The sequence below is a fragment of the Podarcis raffonei genome, chromosome 5 (genome assembly GCF_027172205.1).
Source record: "Podarcis raffonei isolate rPodRaf1 chromosome 5, rPodRaf1.pri, whole genome shotgun sequence".
Lineage (NCBI taxonomy): Eukaryota > Metazoa > Chordata > Lepidosauria > Squamata > Lacertidae > Podarcis > Podarcis raffonei.
Window position 1 is genome coordinate 100,500,084 of NC_070606.1, and position 17,677 is coordinate 100,517,760.

The 17,677-nt window shown below is 48.1% G+C and overlaps 1 protein-coding gene across 6 annotated transcripts in view; it reads left to right on the forward strand.

Moving 5' to 3' along the window:
- The window catches only part of IL1RAP (interleukin 1 receptor accessory protein), a 106,278-nt gene that overhangs the window by 48,789 nt on the left and 39,812 nt on the right, over window positions 1-17,677 (forward strand). For all 6 annotated transcript variants that reach the window (XM_053390862.1, XM_053390867.1, XM_053390868.1 and 3 more), the window contains 5 exons: window positions 395-587; window positions 5,005-5,170; window positions 9,023-9,094; window positions 11,543-11,672; window positions 15,679-15,827. In XM_053390862.1, the coding sequence (XP_053246837.1) occupies window positions 395-587; window positions 5,005-5,170; window positions 9,023-9,094; window positions 11,543-11,672; window positions 15,679-15,827 (710 nt within the window). The remainder of the gene's footprint in view (window positions 1-394; window positions 588-5,004; window positions 5,171-9,022; window positions 9,095-11,542; window positions 11,673-15,678; window positions 15,828-17,677) is intronic.

The window sequence follows — 17,677 nt, forward strand, 5'->3', positions numbered from 1 at the left end:
TTTATCCTAGAATGCCAGGATAAAATATAATTATAATATAGGTCTAAAAAAAAAATTGCCACCAGAAAGAAAGCTCTCATGAGTCAAATTGGGAATTCAGGAATTATTCTTTCAACCACCTTCTCTCTTTGCACCCACCCCACCCCACGGGTTGGACCAAATGACCCTTTGGGTCCTTTCCCATGCTACAGTTTTTTAAAATTCTATCTCATCACTGCATCCTCTCAGTTCTCACTTCAATAAAACACTAAAATGTTCAACAGCCGACAGTCACATGCAAGAAAGATATTTGGGTGTCCGGTGAGTGCTTTTGTATTTTGAGTGTGAACCTTTCTTCTTTTAACCTCGTGGTCGGAACCTTGAAATCTCTTTTTTTTTTCTCCTTTCCATGCAGAAACACCACCTACTGCAGCAAAGTGGCTTTCCCGCTGGAAGTCGTTGACAAAGACCCCGGTTCCTGCGTCAGCCAGGCCATCAGGCCGGAAGAAGTCCTCATGTACCTGGACTACACGAACAAGAACCTCACCTGCCCAGATGTGGAAGGGTTTTATCCAGCCGGGACCAAGCCAAAGGTCTGGTGGTATATGGTAAGCTCTAAAGCCCGGGGCTGGAGGCTCCATTTTGCAGAGGGTTTTCATTCTCTGCATTTGCAAGTTTATGAAGCTCTGGACAAGCGTATTGGCAAGGCAGCTGCAGCAATGGCTCGCTTCTGCAAAAGGGTCTGGGAAAATGTGATGCTAACATCCAATACCAAGATGAAGGTCTATCAGGCCTGCATGTTGAGCACGCTGATTTATGGAAGTGAGTCAACTCACAGCTTCCAGGAGTGACGCCTCAATGCCTTCCACATGGAATGTGTCACGAGGATTTTGGGAATCCGATGGCAGGGCAGAATGCCAAACAAACATTCCCAGCATGCTTGCACTTCTGTCTCAGTGTCGTCTAGGTAAGGTAAAGGTAAAGGACCCCTGGATGGTTAAGTCCAGTCAAAGGTGACTATGGGGTTGCAGCGCTCATCTCGCTTTCAGGCCAAGGGAGCTGGCGTTTGTCCACAGTCACCTTCCCGGGTCATGTGGCCAGCAGGACTAAACCGCTTCTGGTGCAACAGGACACCGTGACGGAAACCAGAGTGCACAGAAATGCCGTCTACCTTCCTGCCATAGTGGTACCTATTTATCTACTCGCACTGGTGTGCTTTTGAACTGCTAGGTTGGCAGGAGCTGGGACAGAGCAGCGGGAGGTCACCTCTTTGTGGGGATTTGAACCACTGACCTTCAGATCGGCAAGCCCAAAAGGCTCAGTGGTTTAGACCACAGCACCACCTGTGTCCCTACATAGTGACGTCTCGCTGACTTGGTCACGTCCACAGAATGGAAGTTGGCAAGATCCTCAAGGAGCAAGTCCTCTATGGGGAGCTGGCTCCAGGCACCAGATCTGTTGGCAGACGAAACATGTCCACAAACATGATCTGAAGGTTGGAAGCATCAACCTGCCAAGGTGGGAATTCTCTTGCAGACAATCACAGAGCATGGAGACAGACAGTCCGCAGAGGTGACCAGAGGAGGAATGTTTGCAGATTTATGTCTTCCTCCGTCCAGCCGTTTCCCCTGCGTATACTCTGAGGAATAACGACCTAGGCAGGAAAATTAGCAGAGATGCAGCAGTCTTGCCTTAGTGTAAGAGCAGAGGGAGTGAAATAGTCCAGAGACGGCTTTCTCTAGCTAAAAGCGTTTATTTACAAGCAGTAAATCCGCCATCCAAACATTCAGACATCCTCTCCATGCTAAGAGCACGGTCAGTCTAAAACCGAAAGCAAATCACAGAACAAAGACCTGTGACGAACAGAACAGCGTCTTGTAGATGCTCCTCCCCCCAGAGCAGAACACAAGAAGGTTAATCCGATAACCACCATACTCTACAGAATGTCTATTGGGAGGAGCACAGAGAGAAGAAACGTCCTCTGCATCAGCATAACTGCACGTTTTCTGCCCCAGCTGCAACAAAACATGTCTCTTCTATATCGGTCTCTACAGCCACAGCAGACGCTGCAGTTTGCCAGCGGTTTGACTTCACTCCTTCATTGCCTCTCGAGACAGACGCCAGCTCGCAATCACAGGCAATTGAAGCCGTGCTCAAGTTACTTTTGATGTTGCTGGGCTGTTCACAGTCCTGCTAAAAGCCATGTTTCAGTTTTGCTCTTCATCAGTGGTTCCCAAACCGTTTTTGGCCACTGCCCCCTTGGTTACATAAACTCATTCCCAGAGCCCCTGACCCTGTAAGAATCATAAAATTCTTATAGTGTTGGCAGGGACCTCAAGAGTCATCTAGTTCAACTCTCTGCAAGGCAGGAATCCTTTAGCCCAGTGTGAGACTCGAATCCACAACCGTGAGATTGAGTCTCATGCTCTATGGATTGAGCATTTTTCAGAATAGTGGTTTTCACAACCCACTAAGGAAGATAGTAACCCAACAAAACTCAAAGCAGTAACAATTAATTGCACATTTGTTCAAAATCCAATTAAAACTATTTCCTCTAATTGAGTGAACAAAATTGAGGGACTTGATCCTGTGATCCCAGGCGTTTACTAATAAATGGATATCTTGTGACAACTCGGAATCATACATACAAACATGTGTGACCCAAGGAAATTGCTTTGAAAGTGATAAGAGTAGTAAAACTTCAAATGCAAAGCGAGGAATATGTTTCGCTCCAGGCTCTCGCCTGGTCAGTTGCAAGTAAGCCATTCATGCACTTGGAAGGGGCCACAACCCCTTTGTCCCCCAGCGGTTCTGCGAGGCAAGAAGCAGGTGGTGTGCTTTTCTCCCCCTGCTACTTCCAGAGACCCCCCCACACACACTTTGTATCCTATTTTAGGGGCTCTCTAACGACCTTTGTGGATCACGAAATACATTCCAGGTTTTGCAATCCACTCTGGAGTTTGGGAGGGGTTCCAAACTTCATGCAATTCTGCAGTTCCCTTATCTATTCCAAAACGGCCCTTGTCTATAGCTCATTGAGTAGCAGAAGTGGATTAAAGCATGAAAAAAGAGGAGAAAAAATATTCTTAAATGAGGATCAGGTGCAGAAGCCACTTATGTTTCAGAATTCTGCAGGTGGAATTTTGTTAGATGCAGTTTTGAATCCCGGCGAATTGAGAGCTTTGCTCATCCTTCGCTCTGTGGGTCAGCTTTTGAGGGGAGGGCATTCTCCCCACCCCCCCACCTCCCTGAGACCAAATACTCTTCACACTCAGATGCCCTCTCTGTGGAAATGCAATTCATGGCTCCAGCAGCGGAGCTGGAAGCCTCCTGTCCCTTTGATCAATACCCCTTTTCTTCTGGGCTAAGAGAAATCGCTTTTATTTGGCCGCAAGAGCTGGTCCATTAAAATTCAGATCCCGGCCGTCAATTAGCAAAATGAAACCGAACCCTCTCTGGAAATAATTTTTTTGCAGATGGTAGATTGCTCATCCCCGCTAATAAGACTTCGTCAGAAATGGTATATTGCCACTGTCTCCCCTTGCCATGTGGAGGTGGAGGTGATCTGGAAAGGGGCCACAGAGGAATAATTGCTGCAAAATTGTGGATTGCCAACCTTCTGTGATCGGGAAGATGGTTCACCTGAGCTTTTCCCTTCCTCCCTTCTTGACTCCCTTCAAAGGAACCATAAAAAGAGGTATGGCACATGAAGGAAGTGGCTTAGCTCAGCTGCCAAACTCGGAAGCCTCGGATTTTTACCGCACAGCAACTCTGTTTCTGCCTCCCTGCCATCGTGCCATTTGAGAATATGTTGGGCACCTTGACAAGTGACGCTTTCTCTTCTCTAGTCCCTTAACACTAGAACTCCTGGACATGCAATGAACCTCAGAAGACTCAGAGAGGATGAAAGAAAATCCTTCACAGAGTGTGCAGTTAAACTGTGGAACTCCATCTTGCAGGAACGCAGTGTTGATGACCAACAAAAATGTCTTTGAAAGAGGATTTGACAAATTTGTGGATAAGTCTAATGTTATTGAAGCCTACTGGCCCTGATGGATTTCTTCTGCCTCCACAGGTCTTCACAGTTCTCTGAATTTTGCAATGCAGTGCTCCAACCAGAAATATATTTTAAAAGGTTTTTGTTGGGGGGGGGGAAGGGTGTGTATGCAAAATTATATGGAAGTGCATGTATGCCAAAATGCATTATACTACTTGCCAAGCCAAAAAAATCCCCACATGTTTAGAGCAATGTCCACTAAAATGCTTCAAACTTTAGTGAGGTCTTTTATTTTTTTCTAATTGCAAAAACAAATTGCAACATGAAGATGTGAAGAACGGAATCTAAGACTGGAAGAATAGGAATGAAAATAGATTCCTGTCCATCCCTATGTGCAGTGAAAAACCCACATGTGTGATCGTCACATCTGGCGATTCCCATCTGGAGTTGCAGATTAATTTTAGCGTGTGCCTTTTCCTGTTCTTGCTCGTTTCAAAAGGCGGAGAGAAATTCTCAGAAAATCACAATTACAGCGTATGCAAAGAACATAGCAAGCATGAGAACGTAAGAAGAGTCCTGCTGGATCAGGCCCATGGCCATCTAGTCCTAATCTTGCTGTGTCTGAATTGTTGGTTGTTGTTTAGTCGTTTAGTCGTGTCCGACTCTTTGTGACCCCCTGGACCAGAGCACGCCAGGCACTCCTGTCTTCCACTGCCTCCCGCAGTTTGGTCAAACATCTGGTTGGGTAACATCAGGAAAGGATGCTGAACTAGATGGACCATTGGCCTGATCCATCACACTCTTCTTATATTCTTAGTTTTTGTAGTTTTGGTGGCAAAATGTTACAAATGGAGATGACAGCTTCTGAAATCGTGAGTTTCCGGCTAGGGGCTGCCCGGTGTTGAGCGAGTGCTGCTTCTGGGTCCTGGGTTCCAACCTTCCTCTTCTCGGAGGATGTCCATTTTGTGTGCTCAGCAGATGTGCCTTTCCTGCATGCAGTGAATGTGCGTTATCCCCTTTTCCTGCAGAACTGCAAACTCATGGATAATTTCAACGAGCGATACCCCAGCGGCGTCAACCTGACCTTTGGCTTCGTCCGCGAGGCGTACCAGGCCGACTACACCTGTGTCGTGAGCTACAAGGAGAACGGCCGGGATTTCAACCTCACACGGACTTTGAGGGTCAAGGTGGTAGGTAAGGAGAATCGAGGGACAAGGGGAGCCACAACATCAACTGAGCTATTATTGATGTGCATCCGGTTTCTAGCTCATAAAGCCCTGGACGGCTCAGGCCCAAACTATCACATTTCCCCATATGAACCTGCCTGGGCTCTGAGATCTTCGGGGGGAGCCCCTTCTCTCAGCCCTGCCACCCTCACAGGGGTGCTTGGTGAGAACATGGTGAGAGGGCCTTCTTGGTGGTGGCTGCTCCCAGGCAACTGTGGAACTCCCTGCCTCGGGAAGTTAATAATAATAATAAGTCTGGTGTCACCATATTCTAGTCTTATGCCTTTCATTTTAAAATACATGTCAATACAGGGCTTCTTAGTAGTAGTAGTATAGTAGTAGTAGTAGTAGTAGTAGTAGTAGTAGTAGTAATAATAATATAATTTATTTATACCCCGCCCATCTGGCTGGGTTTCTCCAGCCACTCTGGGCGGCTTCCAATGGAATATTAAAATACAATAACCTATTAAATATTAAAAGCTTCCCTAAACAGGGCTGCCTTCAGATGTCTTCTAAAAATCTGGTAGCTGTTTTTCTCTTTGACATTTGATGAGAGGGTGTTCCACAAGGTGGGTGCCACCACTGAGAAGGCCCTCTGCCTGGTTCCCTGTAACTTGGCTTCTCGCACCAAGGGAACTGCCAGAAGGCCCTGGCACAGGACCTCAGTTAGGCTGGTTCCCTCCTTGCTGTCCTCCCTTCTGACAGGCCTTTGGGAACTGACTCGTTTTGTCAGCTACCCATCCCATAGCTAAACCTAGATTGTAAATTCCTCAGGATAGGGACCCCCCCAGATCAAGGGAAGTCCTAGTCCCGCTCTATTCTGCCTTGGTCAGGCCACACACGGAGTCCAGTGTCCAGTTCTGGGTGCCACAATGTAAGAAGGATGTTGAGAAGCTGGAATGCGTGCAAAGGAGGGCAACCAAGATGATAAAGAGTCTGGAAACCAAGCCTGATGAGGAATGGTTGAAGGAGCTGGGTATGTTTCACCTGGAGAAGAGGAGACACACAGGAGATATAGCTAATGAACTCTCCCATGGAAGATGGAGCAAGCTTGTTTTCTCCTGCTCTGGAGGGGAGGCCTCGAACCCATGGCTTCAGGTTAAAAGAAAGGAGAGTCCGGCTAAACATTGGGAAGAACTTTCTGGTGGTAATAGCTGGTTGGCAATTGTACAAACTCCCTCAGGAAGTTGTGGACTCTCATTCACTGGAGGTTTCTAAGCAGAGGTGGGATGGCCATGTGTCAGGGACTCTTTCGTTGTGATTCCTGCATTGCAGGGGGCTGGTCTAGATGGGTCCCTTTCAGCTCTATAATTCTGTGATTCTAAAGCAACGGACCCAGTGATACCTCTATCCGAATAAATACTGTCTCTGGCAAGAACAAATAAGAGGTGTTGTGGTTGCTCTGAGATTTCTTGTAAGAGCCACGGAAGGTTCTTTCAGGGCACCTCGAAAATGGCTTTTGGAAAAACAAGACAAAAGCAGAAAGCATCGCTTTAAAAAAAGTTTCCTAAGAAAATAACCCACATTTTGAGCAGCTGGGGTGGGATTTTTGTCCTGGTGTCCTCTCTTGGAAGAACCTTCTCCCTCATCCGCTGCCCCCTGAGCTCAAGAGCGCTTTGCTCTGTGCAGCTGCCTGTCACGAGGAGAGCAGGCTTGTCAAAACCATGTCATTACAAATATCTGCTTCATCCAAGCCCTGAAGCATGACAGGATGCTTAAAAACACCTGCGCTTTGCAGAGGTTGCAATTTTTGGAGAGTGAGCTGGGCCAGGTTCGAAAACTTCCATGATAACAGAGGAAAAGCATTATGGGCTATATCTGGTGCGGAACTAACTTCTTCCACCGCTGCAGGAATTTAAGCACTTTCCTCCTGCTTACCAGATCTGTTCTGGAGGGTTCAGGGAACCTCGAAAATGATCGACGCGATGATCGGTGTCCAGGGGGGCGGTCAGCGTGGTGATCAGCGCCCAAAAGGGATTTTGTCACCCCCCCCTCATGGATGCCACCCGGGACACCCCGCCCCCACCGCCCCCTTCCTATGCCCCTGCCAAGGGACACCTATCGTATTTTTTGCTGTATAAGACGCACATTTTTCCTCCTAAAAAGTAAGGGGAAATGTCTGTGCATCTTATGGAGCGAATGTGTGGTCCCTGGCAGCGGCGGAGCTGGGGACTTTGGTTCCTGGAGCAGCGGAGGCGTGGCACATCGCCCGTGCAAGCGTCCTAATGGCGTCGCCCGTGCGAGCATCCCCTGCCCGTGCGAGGGGATGGGGAGAGGAGAGGCAGGGGAAGAGGGCTTTAGAACACTCTTTAGAGTTCCTTGTGTCCGAGGGACTCAGTGACTTGCATGAGAGCAGCCGGGAGCCAGCGCGGAGGGGATCTTTCTCCCTCGCGCGCTCTGTCAAATTGGGCTTTTTTCTTGCTTTCCTCCTCTAAAAACTAGGTGCGTCTTATGGTCAGGTGCGTCTTTCAGAGCAAAAAATATGCTAGTTGAACTCCCTGCAGTGCAGGAATCACAGCTGAAGAATCCAACCTCTGCTCAACAGCCTCCATGGAAGGAGAGTCTACGTCCTTCCAAGGGAATCTGTTCCACTGTGGAGCAGTTCTTGCCCTCAGAAAGTTCATTCAGATGTTGCAGGATGCTGAGAGATGTGCTGAGAGATGCCTCAGGCAGTTCTTAAAGGCACACGTGTTTTCTGAGTTGCTTCCTGCCAGAGCCATTCGTGTTGGGCTGATGCCTGAGTGTACCTCAGAGACAGCCCTGAGGCTCGAGGCTGGAGGGCCTAGCGATTGTTCCCTTGGGGCACAGAATCCAGCCTTTGCTCCAAGTGGCTTCTTCAAGGTCTGCAGAAACTCAAGGTGCACATTTTAATTTTCCCACGAAGAAACCCATGCCAAACAAACTTTCCCCTTCGTTCCATCCCATTCTACGAATCAGGCCCCAAACACTTGAGAGGCTGCCTTCTTCCCTAGGGACCCTCTTGGGTGCTGAGATTGATGGAAGGGGCCCTCTTAGCCCTCAGAGGTTTAGGGTGAAGGTGGCCCAGGGGAGAGGGCTTTCTCTGTGGCAGCCCCAAAGCTGTGGGACTTCCTCTCCACAGTCGCCTTCATTGCACGCCTTCATTGCATCCAAAAGATGCTGAAGACCTGTCTTCTGACCATAGCTGTCAACCGTCCCTTATTTGGCGGGAAACTCCCTTATCCCAGCGCCGTGTCCCGCTGCTGTCCCTTATTGATGATGTCCCTTAAATTTCCCGGGTTTCAAAGGAAGCAGCTCCTCTCCCTCCCTCCCTGCCTGCCGGCCAGGGAGGAGGGAGGCTCCAACTGTGTTGCTTGGCTGCGTTGCTCACCCAATAAGGAGTCTAAGAATGACTGGGGGGTGGCACTTACATGCCTTGTGCCGATCAAATCAGCCGCCTTGCCTGGGGACTCGCCTTTGCTCAGCACTTCCCAGCGAAGAGGTGACGGTGGTTTTCCTTGCTGCATCCCCTTTGCCGGGTTGCTGCGCTGTGGGAACCACCGCTTGAGACTTCATTTGGCTGCTGGCTGGGCTTTCTGCCTTTGGCTCAGAGGGGCTCAGAAGCTGAACATAACTGTGTTTGGAAAATCCCTTATTTTGGCTGCGGATCCCTTATCTTCGAGGCTGCTGGTCCCATATTTTCAAATCTGTAAGTTGACACCTATGCTTCTGACACAGGAGCTGCATGTTTTCAGGACCCACCGTTTGCTTGCTTTATTTATTTTTAATATTGTGTTTTGATGCCGTAACCTTCCCTAGGGTGACGGGCAAGTAAATAATCATGATCCTATTCTGTCGGCAGGGCCTCCAGACAAGGCAACGGTTCCGACAATCATCTCTCCAAATAAGCAAGTCGGTTATGAACTCACACCAGGTAAGGTCTGCCAGCAGCTACCCGTCCCCTCAGTTCAAAATCTGCCAGTTGAAATGTGTGTCTTCTGCATGTTTGAAACAAGGCGTTGACCACGGAGAAGCTTTCAAATCGCTTCTGGCTTGACTGCGCTGCTTAGGAAGCTGCCTTGGACAGAGTCAGGCATTAGAATCGCAAAATGATTCTACAGTTGATTCCACTCTCCAGAGTGGAAGGTGAAGTGAAGGTGGAGTCACCATATTGGAGGAAGAACTCCAGCTGGGTGGTGTGGTCCCATGGTGTCAAACTCCTCAATGTGGCCCTGGGTGGCCATGACATTCACTCTTTGTGATCTGCCTTGTGGCTGCAGTCAGTGATTTCATCTCAGCTGAGGCGACGGTTCCCCAGCTGTGATTTCAGCTCATGGAAGCTAGCTGGTGCTGAATAATAATAATAATAATAATAATAATAATAATAATAATAATAATTTATTATTTATACTCCACCCATCTGACTGGGTTTCCCCAGCCACTCTGGGCGGCTTTCAACTGAATATTAAAAACAATACAGCATCAGACATTAAAAACTTCCCTAAAGAGGGCCGCCTTCAGTTGTCTTTTAAAAGTAAAATAGTTGTTTATTGCCTTGACATCTGCTGGGAGGGCGTTTCACAGGGCAGGTGCTGCTACTGAGAAGGCCCTCTGCCTGGTTCCCTGTAACCTCACTTCTCGCCAGAAGGCCCTCGGCGCTGGATCTCAGTGTCCGGGCTGAAAGATAGGGGTGGAGACGCTCCTTCAGGTATACTGGACTGAGGCCGTTTAGGGCTTTCAAGGTCAGCACCAACACTTTGAATTGTGGCCGGAAATGTACTGGGAGCCAATGAAGATCTTTCAGGACTGGTGTTATATGGTCTCGGTGGCCACTCCTAGTCACCAGTCTAGCTGCCGCCTTCTGGATTACAGTGGTACCTCGGGTTAAGTACTTAATTTGTTCCGGAGGTCCGTTCTTAACCTGAAACTGTTCTTAACCTGAAGCACCACTTTAGGTAATGGGGCCTCCCGCTGCCGCTGCGCGATTTCTGTTCTCATCCTGAAGCAAAGTTCTTAACCCGAGGTACTATTTCTGGGTTAGCAGAGTCTGTAACCTGAAGCGAATGTAACCTGAAGCGAATGTAACCCAAGGTACCACTGTAATTGCAGTTTCTGAGTCACCTTCAAAGGTAGCCCCACGTAGAGCGCATTGCAGTAGTCAAAGTGGGAGATAACCTAGCCTAGCATCCCAGCTTCATCGCTAGTGAGGTGTAGTTGGGTTCCCACGAGGCAAGACACAGCGATAACAGCAAGAACCTTTATTTAACTACATAACTGGGAAACAGGGACAGAGCAACTGCTCATATCAGTGATGGCCAGACTTGGCCCTCCAGCTGTTTTGGGACTACAACTCCCATCATCCCTAGCTAACAGGACAAGTGGTCAGGGATGATGGGAATTGTAGTCCCAAAACAGCTGGAGGGCCAAGTTTGGCCATCACTAGCTTATATACACTCCTGAAAGCCTGGGCCACTCCCACTCCCAATGTGATTGGCTGTCTAAACTTCCAAGCTGCGAATCAGGACTCAAGAGTTCAATGGGACCAATGGCAGAGGCCTAAATCCTGAAATGTTCTGTGATTGGACATCATGTATTGAACCAGAACACAGGGGCTCAGAATCCTTAGTCCAGACTCAAGCTCAGGCAAACAGAGACCACTGGATACAAAACAGACAGGATCCCTGAGGATCCTGGAGTCCAGCCCCATTGCAATGTAGGAACCTCAGATGCAATGGAAGATGAAGCAACAAATCTAAATGTTACCTTTATATGGTGGGCTCGTTTCTGCTCCTTAAAAGTGTGGGGTTGTTGTGGGTAACAGGAGAGGATCTATTGCTTACTATTATCCTTCCTAACTTGCGCTAGCAAGCGTCTTCATATAGCAGAGTGCATTCCCCTATTACACAGCAAGAAGCTGGTTGCAGACTCGTTAGACTCTCTTAAGATAACAAGCAATTCAGTCTGGCTTCCCTAGATTGGGATACGTTCTATTATCCCTGGTAAGACCCCTTTGATCCCTCCTAAAAGAATGAAGACACAACAGTCTTATTCACAGGTGACAAAATGCATCTTTGGGTTATTTGTGGGGCATAGGTTCATTCCCCCCCCAAAAAAAAAATATAGTCCGGCCCCCCACAAGGTCTGAGGGACGGTGGACCGGCCTACGGGTGCAAAAGGTTGCTGTCCCCTGATCTAGGGCAACCCAGGTCTGCCCCTACCCTGAGACAGACAAATCTGCCCAGATCCACCCAGATCATTGGCCCAGTCCACTTTGGGACCTGGGGTTTGTCCAGAAAGGACGCGCACAGCCCTAATGTCTGCTATTGAATGCTCTTCCTATTATTGCATTGAACATTGTTGTTCTTAACCTTGCGCATGCCAGGAGAAGCGCTCGAGATCCGTTGCGAGGTCCAGTTCACGTTCCTGAAGGACTCTCCGCAAGAGGTCTGGTGGATGGTGGACGGGAAGAGCCCAGAGGACGTCGCTGACCTGAAGTTCAACATCACACTGACGTAAGTGCAAAGGATTTCCCCCTTGTCTGAAACGGAGAGACGGGGAGACAGTTTAGTCCAGGGCGAAGGGGGAGATGGAAATCCTTAGCAGGCGCTGGAGGAAGCACAATGGAGACGTCTGTATGGTGGCTTGCTAGAAAAGAGGGGCTATATAGGAAGACCTTTCCCTCAGCTGCATCTTAAAGACCTCGCTCCTTTCAGTACTTGTGTGTGTGTTTCTTGCTATTTAATTGTATTTATTATTACTATTAATTGTATTTATATAGTGCCCTATACCCACAGGCTTCAGGGCAGTTCACAGGATAAAATCAGAATATAAAACCATTATCAAAATAAAAGCAGCAGTGACCCAGTGACCCCTTTTTGTTCCCGTTTGAGAAAATCCTAAGAAATTGATTGCAGGGCAGTGTGAAAACCCCCATGGATAAATATGAAGTTCCCGTAGACAGAGTCTGATCACAGGTCCATCTGTTTGTTTGTTTGTTTGTTTGTTTGCTTGTTTGTTTGTTTCATTTACCGTATTTTTCGCTCTATAAGGCGCACCAGACCATAAAACGCCCCAAGTTTTTGGAAGCAGAAAACATGAAAAAAGAATTCTGAATCCCAGAAGCCAGGACAGCCAGTGGGATCGCAGCACAGCAATCCCGCTGGCTGTCCTGGCTTATGGACAGCCGCGCTCCCTTTAAAGAGTGTGCAGAGTGGGTGTGCGGCTCTTGGGGGCTTTTCCTTCCTTGGGGAAAAGCCCCCAAGAGCTGCACACATGCTCCACGGGGCTCTTTAAAGGGAGCGCTGAGCAGAGCCTTCCGCCTGCATTCACTCCATAAAACGCACACACATTCCCCCTTTTTAGGAGGGGAAAAGTGCGTCTTATGGAGTGAAAAATACGGTATATCCCACCCTTTTTGCAGCCCCCACACTACTCTGAATTTTGTGATGCAGTACGCCAACTAGAAATAGATCTACAAATGTGTGTGTTAGGAGGGAAAGCGTGTGTATAAAAATGTATAGGTAAGCAAATGCACCATGCCAATACTACTACTACTAATAATAATAATAATAATATACTGCTAATAATGATGGTGATGTTTGGAGCAATGTCCACTAAAATGCCTTGAACTTTAGTGTGGTCTTTTTTTTAAAAAAGCAAAAGCAAAATAATTGCAAGCCAACATGAAGATGTGAGGAATGGAATCTAAGACTGGAAAAAGAGGAATGAAAATAGATTCCTGTCCATCCCTATGTGCAGTGAAAAACCCACGTGTGATTCTCACATCTGGTGAATCCCCATTTGGAGTTGCAAATTAATTATAGCGTGTGCCTTTTCCTGCTCTTGCTTGTTTCAAAAGGCAGAGAGAAATTCTCAGAAAATCACAATTATGGCATATGCAAAGAACATAACAAGCACGAGAACATAAGGAGAGTCCTTCTGGATCAGGCCCATGGCCCATCTAGTCCTGGTCTGAATAGATACCCCCAGTGGGAACCCCCCCAAACAGGATTCAGGCCCCAGAGCCCTCTCCCCTCCTGAGGTTTCCGGAAACTGGGATTCAGAAGTGTTGCTGCTTGCGACTGTAAGGCAGAGCAGAGCCACCTTGGCTACTCGCCACCCATAACCCCTATCCTCCTCCATGAATTTGTCTAATCCTCTTTTAAAGCCATCCAAATTGGCGGCCACCGCTTTCTCCGGTGGGAGGGAGTTCCACAGATTAACCATGAACCGCATGGAGAAGGGCTGGCGTTTCTCTGGAAAGGGCTCTTGTGCCGGGTTTCCTGCTTGCAGCTTCCCACTGGGGCATCTTCTTGGCCCCCCTAGAACAGGATGCTGGACCAGATGGTCACCCTTGTTGGAAAATGCCCTAGGGGTGCCTGCAAGCCGCCGGAACTCTGAGCATCCTCCGGGATGCGCAGCTCTGGAAAAGGCATCTCCCTTCTCTTCCGGTGTGCTTCTAGCGACATAGATCCTAATGATATGTGCACACTAAGCTTCTGGCAGAACACAGCAAGAAGCGTGAGACATTGCAGAGCTAATCTACTATTTATTTACACACTGTGTACAGACAAAAGCAAAAGTACAGAGCCAGCGTGGTGTAGTGGTTAAGAGTGGTGGACTCGTAATCTGGGGAACCGGGTTCGCGTCTCCGCTCCTCCACATGCAGCTGCTGGGTGACCTTGGGCCAGTCACACTTCTCTGAAGTCTCTCAGCCCCACTCACCTCACAGAGGGTTTGTTGTGGGGGAGGAAAGGAAAGGAGAATGTTAGCCGCTTTGAGACTCCTTCATGTAGTGATAAAGTGGGATATCAAATCCAAACTCCTCCTCCTCCTCCTCCTCCTCCTCCTCCTCCTCCTCCTCCTCCTCTTCTTCTTCCTCCTCCTCCTCATCTTCTAATAGCTTCCATTCTCTCCAGCTCCAAGAGAACAACAGGCACAAGTAAGAGTGAAAGTACATTACAGTGGTCCCTCAGGTTAAGAACTTAATTCGTTCCGGAGGTCCATTCTTAACCTGAAACTGTTCTTAACCTGAAGCACCATTTAGCCAATGTGGCCTCCCGCTGCTACCGCCGCGCAATTTCTGTTCTCATCCTGAAGCAAAGTTCTTAACCCAAGGTACTATTTCTGGGTTAGCGGAGTCTGTAACCTAAAGCATCTGTAACCTGAAACGTCTGTAACCCGAGGTACCGCTGTACAAAGTACATACAGCGGAAGAGATAAGACTGTCTTCCGTTTCCCACACAGGCATGTGATTTGCACCAATCGCAAATGCAGCGTCGGAGGAGTGAAATTGCTAACACCCCTTTGACCTCCTCCAACAGGCTTTTCTGAGGTTCTTCCCTTAGGGATGGTGGTCCCTGTGGATATTTTCACCCCCTCCCATTACAAGAATCTCCTGATGTTTTCAGAAAGGAGGGGGCAGAGACTGCTCTTCGCTTCTTCTGCTCCTGCCTGACTCTGTGTGGAGTCTGTGTGTTATCTATGTCGTGATTCGATGGCTGAGTTGGAGCTGTAACCCTCATGCAAGCCAGTACCTCTTTAGTGTTTAGTTTGCAGTAGCTGTTAGAAATAAAACAAGTTATGCTTCATGGCTTTCTTCCATGTTGTTCATACTCTGCTGAGGTTGGTGCTCACAATGGACAGTTGTGGGTCCAGTGCACTTAGACCTGCTTTCCAGGAGTGGAAGGTCTCTGGAAGTGCTCCAGTCACCTAGCCCAGCCGGGGCAGAACTGAAGGAATGGGTTTCCCAAATCTAAGACTGACTGTGCAGTGAGTCTGAAACGGGCCCCCAAAATCCCCATTTTTCCTTCTTCAAAGAATCCATTAGCTAAAATCCATTAGTCTGAGCTGTGTAGCACAAACCCAGCTGTATAAACAAAGACCTCTCCCTTATCAGTCCATGAAGGCTGGTAATGACGGATGGCCTTGTCAGTTCCGAGTGGAGCAGGGATGGCACATCTGGGTCTTATCTTACATCCTGACCACTCTGACGCACAGACCTTGTCACGTCTGACAAGAGACCCAGGAACGGCGCCAGGAGTGCTCTTAGAGATGGTGACCTTCTTGCCCCAAGATAAGAGTATAGGAACAGGAAGATCCTTTTATGGTCAAGAGTACCGGAACAGGAACATCTGTTTATGGTCATGGATGTCAACTTACGTGTATAAGCTGACGTGGTTGAATTCCTGGGGAAGGGGGGAGAGGGTGCCTGGAGGATATATATACTGCATGAAATTTCTCATTTCTTTGGACTTGCTGTGAACTGACCATGCAAGTGCCTTCTGCTATCCAGAGAGCAGAATAAACTCTTTCTCTGCATCAACCTCGGTGTCATTTGACTTCCTTTCTCCCTTCCGGGAGCAACGCAGACCCCACCAGTCGGTAAAGTCTAATAAGGCTACAGAACCAGTTGTTGAGCCCGGGCATTGGCATCGGCTCAAAGGCATACTGACAGTCCCTTGGCATCTCAGAGAGCTTCTGAGCTCAGACTTCTCTTCTTCTTTTCCCTTTCCCCAGGGAGATCCCCTCCAGCCTTGGTGAGATGACCATTGTGAAGACTCTGGTCGTGCCCAAGGTCACTGAGAGGGACCTGAAGCGAAACTACACCTGCTGGGCGCACAACCTGAAGGGGACCGTTCACCAGGAGGCCATGGTGAAGATGAAAGGTAAGGGCCTTCTCAGTGGCTGCTCCCAGATGTGGGAGCTCCCTCCCTAGAGGAGCCAGACAGGCTCCTCCCCTGTTTCCCTCCTTGATTCCTCTTCCTTCCAGCAAAGACTCTTTTATCCCATCAGAACTGGCTTTCAACAGCACCGCACTGTTTTTATGACCTGCATTTTAATAGCTTGTGGGGGGGGGTTAAATATATATAGAGATATAGATATAGATATAGATATAGATATAGATATAGAGATAGAGATAGAGATAGATAGATAGATAGATAGATAGATAGATAGATATTGTTTAAATTTTGGGGAGTGGATGGAAAACAAAATAAAATAGGAGTGAAAGGATTGTGGAGGAGATAAAAGTATAAAGCAGCATAGAAGGGTAACTACACACAACCTAACACAAACCAGTGGAAACATCCACATTCTCAGTCTTGCAGAGAACACGAGAAAAACCAGTAGCTAGCAAACTAAAAAGGCCCATCGCTGAAATCTAAAAAAAGGCGTTTGCTTATTTCTAGCAAGTGAATGGGGGGGGGCTAAAATGGGGGTAACAGCACCACAGAAGAAGGTTGGGAAGTCATCTTTTAGATTGTGCCTTAAATTTGATGTTCATTTGTTTTTTTAAAAAACCTTGAAATTCAATAAAAATTACTTGGCCAAAAAAGAATTCCCTTAGAGCAGTGGTGTCCAAACTTTTTTCAAAGAGGGCCAGGTTTGACGAAGTGAAAGGCCGTGAGGGCCGACCAAAGTTGTTTGCCTTTTTTCCTGAACTTCTTCCAACATAAAAGCTCTTTGACTCCAAGTCTCCGCCTAGCCTCCCTGCGCGGAAGTCTTCTGCGCAGAGTGGGCGTGGCCAGCGGAGGTCCTGGGCTCTCCCCGCTGGTCTCTGTGGAAGAGTCTTGGAACCATCTCTCCGAAGTCCTTCCCTGCTCCCCTTTCTTCCTGGTGTCACACCGATTTCCTTCCCCAAAGGAAGTGTTCTCTCTCTCCTTGCTGGTCCCTTCTCCTGCATCGTTGGGGAGCCTTACCTCCACTCTTGGCTCCGATGGCAGTTCCCTGACATCGTGGAAAAGTTCATTTATTTCAGTAATTCAGCTTAAAAGGTGAAACTAATATATGAGATCACCTCCTGGCAAATACTGTAGAAGGGGAAGAAATGGAAGCAGTGAGAGATTTTACTTTCTTGGGCTCCAAGATCACTGCAGATGGTGACAGCAGTCACGAAATTAAAAGACGCCTGCTCCTTGGGAGAAAGGTGATGGTAAACCTAGACAGCATCTTAAAAAGCAGAGACATCACCTTACCAACAAAGGTCCGTATAGCTAAAGCTATGGTTTTCCCAGTAGTGATGTATGGAAGTGAGAGCTGGACCATAAAGAAGGCTGATCACCGAAGAATTGATGCTTTTGAATTCTGGTGCTGGAGGAGACTCTTGAGAGTCCCATGGACTGCAAGAAGATCAAACCTCTCCATTCTGAAGGAAATCAGCCCTGAATGCTCACTGGAAGGACAGATAGTGAAGCTGAGGCTCCAATACTTTGGCCACCTCATGAGAAGAGAAGACTCCCTGGAAAAGACCCTGGTTGTTGGGAAAGATGGAGGGCACAAAAGGGGACAACAGAGGATGAGATGGTTGGACAGTGTTCTCGAAGCTACCAGCATGAGTCTGACCAAACTGCGGGAGGCTGTGGAAGACAGGAGTGCCTGGCATGCTCTGGTCCAGGGGGTCACGAAGAGTCGGACATGACTAAACGACTAAACAACAACAACAATATATGAGATAGACTCATGACATGCAAAGCGAGATATGTCAAGACCAACACCAGCTGATGACATGGCTCCCCAA